The sequence below is a fragment of the Sinocyclocheilus anshuiensis genome, unplaced genomic scaffold (genome assembly GCF_001515605.1).
Source record: "Sinocyclocheilus anshuiensis isolate Anshui unplaced genomic scaffold, SAMN03320099.WGS_v1.1 scaffold1421, whole genome shotgun sequence".
NCBI lineage: Eukaryota > Metazoa > Chordata > Actinopteri > Cypriniformes > Cyprinidae > Sinocyclocheilus > Sinocyclocheilus anshuiensis.
The window spans coordinates 37,762-45,644 of NW_015548279.1; the positions used below are offsets into that span (position 1 = coordinate 37,762).

Consider the following 7,883-nt stretch of genomic DNA (forward strand, 5'->3'; position numbering starts at 1 on the left):
TTTTTTTTGAATATCGAATATTCGTCGAATTTAAAATAAAAATCCACATTTGAATGCAAAAATGTTGCATTCGAATTTTAGGTGTGCGTTAAGGAGGCAGCCTTATCAGTGGTGCACGAGATGCGATGACGATGTGAGTGTCATTGCATTTTAATGTTTTTGTCAGCCTATCCAGTTAAAGCCACTGGATGCGGCGCTGTTGCGTTGTTAATTACAAATATTGCGGGAAAAGAGAACAAATGTGGAAAAGATCTTGTTTACGTCAAAACTGAAACCAAACCGTTCACACAGAATGCATATATGGTGCATTTTCTAGAGGGACATCTATCACCGTTGCACTCGCGCCTCGCACAAGAGAGCCACATGTTTAGAAAGCCGTGTAAAATTAATGCAAGTTCAACTTTTAAAAAACATGTCTCGAGACTTCATGGAGGTTTTTCCCCATCCCACCGTATCTCATGTTTTTAAATGAAAAAAAGTAGTCTTTATGGTTGGTTTTCAGTCCTTTATATTAAACTGTACATACATGCATGATGCTGTTTTGTTTCTAATTGTTTAAGCAACTTCATTAATTATATATGGTTTACAAACATTATTTTAAACATTATGCACTTTTTCCAAAGATAGTCGTGTTATTTTATTGTTTGAAGAAATGTGCATTAGTAATATTTGGTTCGATGCGCCCTCTTGTGGCCTCAGGAGAGAAATTATAACCCTAACTGAAATTATGCCTTTTATATTTGAATATAATTTGAATATTGATAATATTTAAGTAAAAAATTCGAATTTAGTGGACATCTATCACCGTTGCACTCGCGCCTCGCACAAGAGAGCCACATGTTTAGAAAGCCGTGTAAAATTAATGCAAGTTCAACTTTTAAAAAACATGTCTCGAGACTTCATGGAGGTTTTTCCCCATCCCACCGTATCTCATGTTTTTAAATGAAAAAAAGTAGTCTTTATGGTTGGTTTTCAGTCCTTTATATTAAACTGTACATACATGCATGATGCTGTTTTGTTTCTAATTGTTTAAGCAACTTCATTAATTATATATGGTTTACAAACATTATTTTAAACATTATGCACTTTTTCCAAAGATAGTCGTGTTATTTTATTGTTTGAAGAAATGTGCATTAGTAATATTTTGTTCGATGCGCCCTCTTGTGGCCTCAGGAGAGAAATTATAACTCTAACTGAAATTATGCCTTTTATATTTGAATATAATTTGAATATTGATAATATTTAAGTAAAAAATTCTAATTTAGTTTTTCAGCCATTTTGACAGCCCTACAAAGCACCCTCAAATGAATTCAATAGCACCCTCAGTTAAAGCTGTAATAATGAGAATTCATTGCAGATTTGGCAAACTATCCAGTGCGTAATGGTTTGCACTCTGGGAGATCCTTTGCCTATCTATTTGCAGCATTGAGCACTGTAGATAATCACAGACATACCTGCTTATTTCTTGAACGCAACAGCGGATCAGTTACAATTACTGTTTAAGTTAGAAATTAGAATCCCCTTAGAATAATCTTTTTATTGTCATCCTGCAAATCGGTTCCTGTGATGGCAAAACTGATTTTTTTAGCAGCCATAATTCCAGCCTTTAGCATCACATGGTCATTCAGATATGCTGATTTACAGCTCAAAAAGCTGCTTACTACTTTTTTTGTAGAAATCGTGACACTATTACTATTGTTGTAGAGGATTCTTTGATAAATAGAAAGTTTGAAAGAACAGCAATTATTTGATATAAAAAAGAAACGTTACAAGTGTCTACTGTCACTTCTGATCAATTTAACACATCCTTGCTGACTAAAAGTATTATATGCATTAGTGTACTTGCTTACCGAGAAAAGAACTGTCACTATGAGTATGCTTGAAATGAAAAATGACAACCATAAAGTATTTGGATTTTGCAGTCAAATTATACAAATATGTGACATTAGGTTGTAGAAAAAATGCTACCTTTGTAGTTAGCCTTATCGTGACTTAAGACATTCCACCATGAAATATGAAAACAATCAAAACAATAGATCATGGTGGAAAAGCTGATGACTTGGAAAAAAAGCATAACTGACATGAATTTACTGCATACACTGTTTGACATTTGTTAGTAAACAAATGAAAAATGTATTTGAGAAAAACTCATTGGCGAAATGAATAAGATGAATGTTGCTGATTGGAGCGACGACAGAACTTGTGTATCTTTTCTGTGTGGTACCAGTTTGCTTTTTTGATCATTTGTAATGACACCTGGTTAAATAGTTAAAACACATTGTTACATTCTCACAAATTGTACACTGCACTAATTATGGATTCAACTTTGACATTTTGTTTTTTAAAGTGATGAATATGGGACGGTGTGTGATTCAAATTTTTGGCTGGATCTAAATTATCTGGAGGTGGCTGGAGCCGCTCAGATGTGTTCTGCCCATTTCACTGCTCTCCTGTACTCTGAGATCTACATGGACAAGATCAGATCCGACATGGAGCAGATCCGAAGGTACTGTCTGCCAGCGACTCTCTGCTTACTGTTAGGCTATATGTAATGTGTCATCTACTTAATGTGTACTGTAATCATGATCATAGTGTTCTATACTCCAGATTCATTAGTTGTTTTGAAGAGCTGTGTGGTGACCAGATGCATGTGTTTGTCTCAGGCCACAGTCTCGAGTGTCGAGACGGATCACGTTTGAGGAGAGCAGCCAGACACTGTCCATCAGCAGTGTGAATGAAAAGAGTTTAGAAGACTCTGGCATCAGTCTCCAGGTGGGTGATGGGTATCAGAGCACGTAAGTAGAGTGGAGCGACAGCCATTTCTCTTTTTCTGTCAAAGCATATTGCAAACACTTCTCAAAATCATTTCTTGTTACATTTCACTGCAGTTTCACTCCATGTTCTACTTACACTCTGCACCGCTCAGACACTCTACAGTACTTCATTGATCATAATGCAGTAAAATACTGGGGATATTAAGTAAGACTAAGTACAGTACATGGTTTAATTTTCCCATCTCAGGATCTTCTGATTGAAGTGTACAGATGCATTGGAGAACCTGACAGCCTGTATGGATGTGGAGGAGGCAAGTTAATCAGTCCTCTGACTAGGTGAGACTTTGCAATCATAAATGATCTTGAAGTAAATCCAGGTATTTTAATAAATGTAAATGTCTGTACTGTATGCACAACAGGCCTCATTCACAAAACTTTCATAAATATATGAATTAAAGGGGTGGTTGATTGTGATTTCACTTTTTTATCTTTAGTTAATGTAATGTTGCTGTTTGAGCATAAACAGTATCTGCAAAGTTACGACGCTGAAAGTTCAGTGCAAACGGAGATATTTGCTGCGTCCCAATTTGCATGCTATCCGTTCTAAATAGTTTTCGAAAATAGAATTAGTATGTCCCAAATCGTAGTTTGTTGAAAAGAGAATGCCAAAGATTCCTGGATGGTCTAATACTTGAGATTAGAATTGGAAGTGCAGATCGATACACACTCTTAATGGCTAATATTGCCCACAACTACACTACAAACACGAATAAAAAGTGTTTAAAAACTAGAAACATGCGAGAAATATGCGAGACCGACGGACAGGCAGAGAAAAGGGTTTGAGTAATAAATAATCAATGTCTAACCTGATTACAAATATTTATTTAACGTTATGCATGTTATATTTCATCTGCAGCAACATTGTGAACTTTTATAATGATACGTTTGGTCATTAACTTTTAAATGCATCATTATGCAAACACGAAATATGCGAGACCGACGGACAGGCAGAGAAAGGGGTTTGAGTAATAAATAATCAATGTCTAACCTGATTAAAAATATTTATTTAACGTTATGCACGTTATATTTCATCTGCAGCAACATTGTGAACTTTTATAATGATACGTTTGGTCATTAACTTTTAAATGCATCATTATGCAAACACATGAGCCGTTCTCGGCATGAAAGACCTGCGACTGGCAGATCAACGTGCCTCTTCATTCTCTCCGGTACGGTAGGAAATTAAATGAAACGAAATGTGGATTTTGTTAACTGTGACAAGATGATTGACAGTGACAGAATGCACGTAACTAAGCAACAGAGCGCGTCCGTTAAAGACGCAGTTATGACGAAGTAGTATGTCCCAAAGCTTGCCTACTATTCTGCTACATACTCAAAAGTATGTACTTTTCTTCACAAAAAGAGTACATACTTTTAGGGTGTAGTATAAGTAGGCGAATTGGGACACAGCAATTGTCTTTTAAAATTATGGCAGTTTAATGCCTACAAATATGGCTCGTAGGGACTACAACGAGCTACTTCCTGGGTTGGTGACATCACAAACCCAGACATTTGCATAACCCCCGCCCCCTTTGTTTGCCATGTTGCGCTGCTTTAGAGAAGAGGAAGAGTTGTTGCCATGCCTTCAAAACTAGGGGTGCACGAAAAAATATATTCAAATATGAATCGTGATTCTGTCTTCTGATGATTCTAATGGATTCACAAGTTTCAAAATCAATGTTTTAAAGCAGCGGTTCTTAATCCTGTTCCTCGCGTCAGCTCAGCTCCAACAATGAACTGTGGCAATACTTGCTGGCAAACACTTCTTACTGTTACAAAGTAAACAATTACTTAACGAAAATGCTACAACGCAATCATGTATTCTGCTGTATTAAAGCTTTGATCAGGATAAAACTGTATATTAAAAGCTAACATAAGCAGTAGCATTTACAAATAACAGCGTATCTAAAAGTATGAGACAACAACAAACAAAAAACAACATTAAGAGCCGTGCTTGCACAGGTTCTGCGCGATCCTCTTCATGCAACGTTGCAACGCAACGCGTAAAAAGACAGTATAAGTCATTATAATCAGTAATTATGTCCCCACTGGATGCAACAAATGCCTCGTTTATAATGGGTTTTAATGTTTTTGTCTCGTCGCTCCGGCTGGACACGGCATCACAGTATGGTAAGGGGCGTAACATTTCTGTCACACGCTTGAGGTATTCGGCCAATCACAACACACTGGATAGCTGGCCAATCACGGCACACCTTGCTTTTCAGACCGATGAGCTTTGTAAAAATCGACGCGTTTCAGAAAGGCGGGACATAGAGGAGCAACAATAATGTACAGTATGTGGAAAATAATGTGTTTTTTTTTTTACTTTAAACCGCATAAACACAATTCATTACACCAAATACACAAAATAATGTTCTGACCCCTTTAAAATCTGGTAGTTGTATCCGTTAACATTATTTAATGGACCTGAGCTAACATGTGCTAAGAATTAACAGTTGCATTTGTCTTCACTAACATTAGCAAAGATTAACAAATACTTTATGTATGTAGATTAATGAAACAAATGAGTTGCTCACTGTTTAATGTTAGTTAATGCATTCATTAATTTTAACTAACAGGTCATTATTATTACTTTCTTACTAATTAACATCTAAATGTAGAAGTGCTGTTTTTTTTTTTTCTTTGTGGTCTCCAGAATTCGAACATATGAACATGAGGCCATGTGGGACAAGGCTTTGGTTTCATACGACCTCCACTCCAACCTCCCAGAGGTCACACGACAGACCGGCATAGTAGAGGTTCATTTTCTGCAAAATTATGAGAATGGTTGCAATTTAAAATTGTGATCTCTGGTCAACAGTGGTTAGTTTGTGTCTTTCTCAGGGTCTGCAGAACTTCGGTTTGTGTAGTATTCTAAACACGTATCTTCATGGGCTGGAGAAAGAAGGGGTGGAGTGGGGTCCTGAACTTCGAGAGCTACGCTTTCAGGCGGCGTGGAGAAACACACAGTGGGACTGTGACCTGCCTGAGAGGTGTGGGTTTGTATTTACACTCTTTAATCATTAGTAGAAGTTTGCATTAGGGTTATGGTAGAAACGTGTCAGTCAGTTGAGATTCTATTGTACCTTTTATACTGTGGTATATTTAGTCTACTCTGCCACTGAAATAAATATATAATTAAATATAAAAATGTGAGATATGAAAATATTGTTATATTTTATTTTTACATTTTATTTTTATTTTCAGAAATGAGAAACTGAAGCCTGGCATCAATGAGTCCTTGTTCAATGCCGTCCAAGCTTTGAGAGATAGAGAATTCTCCCTATTTGAGCAAACCCTCAACTACGCCAGGTAAGTAGACTACTCATCCCTGTGTTCAGGCCAGTTCACACCAAAAACAATCACTTTAACTATAAAGTTTTAATAATTGTTCTAATTCTATGAGAATACCAAAGTCCACCCCACAACTGTAATGATGAAGACACAGAGGAACAATATAATTTGATTGATTTGTTTTTTCCAGCTGATGAATGATAAAAACATTGACAGCCAATTAGAATCCTCCTGACTGAGCTTGAGTATTTAAAGGGGCAGACAACTTAACTGCCTCACACTTTTAAACAGAACGATATAGTGTGTTGGTATGGATGCTAACAGTTATCTTTATAGTTATAGTTCTTGGTGTGAACAGCCATAAGTAACAATTGCAGATATAGATCCTGTGCATAGAGGGTCCTTTATCTGATTTGTATGTGTTTGTGTTTTGTCAGAGGTCATGAGGTCGAGGAGTTGTGTCGTGGTAGTCTGGAGGCCGTGTCTTCACTCTATCCAGCTCTCTGTAACCTGCAGAGAATTAGTGAACTCCAGAGTGTCGAGGAGCTTTTCTCCAGGTCAGATTCCACATTTTAATTTTAGAATCATAGAAGCAAAAGCTCTATTTCCTAATTACCAAATAAAAGCTTCAAGAAAAAAAAACCTCAAGAAATGTAAGAACTTAAAAGTAGAGGTTGACCGATAGTGGATTTTGCCGATACCGATAGCTAGGTTGGACCACACTGGCCGATACCGATTAATTAACCGATAGTTTTAAAATTGATACTGAACAAAAACTAAAATAGCGCTTTATTAACAAAAACAGTACTGAACCATACTAGTAGTAGTAGTAAAAAAAAAAAGAATAATAGTAAATGTTGAAATTAACACACTCTAACAAGGAACAATACTTACACAGCTTTCATTAATCTTAATGCTACAAATGGACTCTTATTTTAAAGTGTTACCATTTCATTTCAGCTGTCATGCTTAAAGATGCACATCTTTAAATATATACACAAAGGCTATAGCATTAAAATTATATACATATGGATATTGTATGTATACTCTCACACTTTAACTGCTTCTATTCTTGAACACTTGATGATTATCTAATCAAAATAAAAGCACAGCGCTGAGTCTAGGAGACCTCACCGGTATCACACACACTCCGGACGCGACGCGTTCAACTCGAGCAGCTGTCTAAAACAGTTTATGTAATCACCAAATGGACACAAGTTTACTTCAAGAATGAACAATTTGGCATGGATGAGTTTGAAGTTCGGTGTTTAAAAAACGGAGCAAACGGAAAGAGAAAGCGCGACCTATATTATAGCTCTATAAATGAAGCACACAGACTTTATTAGAGCCACAGAAAGACAAACGTTTTGCTGAAAATGCACAATACACAATTCATTATGTACATTAACAACGATTCGGGACCAATATAATGTAATTTAAAGGAAAACTATGTGAATGGCGCTCTGTGGCGCGGCAGGATTTTCTGTCGGCTGCATTTAAATCCGCGTCTGAAGTTTCCCGCTCTGTTCAGCGTGCAGTATCACGTGTCTAAACAAATAGCACGTGCTGTCAGTGATTTCAACCACTAGAGGCCGCTCTCGCACTGTGTAATGACAGCAGACCCTTCTCAGCCGCTCCAGCAATGGACGCAACCCGGAAAACTATCAGCATGGATTTTTGTCGATAACCGATAATTCCAGCAATCAACTATCGGTGCCGATTAATCGGCAAAACCGATACATCGGTCAACCTCTA

General features: G+C 36.9%; 1 protein-coding gene across 1 annotated transcript in view; it reads left to right on the forward strand.

The window, feature by feature from the left end:
* Positions 1 to 7,883, forward strand: part of atm (ATM serine/threonine kinase) — a 55,708-nt gene that overhangs the window by 28,326 nt on the left and 19,499 nt on the right. The window contains exons 33-39 of the mRNA XM_016443396.1: positions 2,348 to 2,506; positions 2,664 to 2,772; positions 3,022 to 3,110; positions 5,491 to 5,593; positions 5,679 to 5,827; positions 6,042 to 6,146; positions 6,566 to 6,685. Coding sequence (XP_016298882.1) covers positions 2,348 to 2,506; positions 2,664 to 2,772; positions 3,022 to 3,110; positions 5,491 to 5,593; positions 5,679 to 5,827; positions 6,042 to 6,146; positions 6,566 to 6,685 — 834 coding nt within the window. The remainder of the gene's footprint in view (positions 1 to 2,347; positions 2,507 to 2,663; positions 2,773 to 3,021; positions 3,111 to 5,490; positions 5,594 to 5,678; positions 5,828 to 6,041; positions 6,147 to 6,565; positions 6,686 to 7,883) is intronic.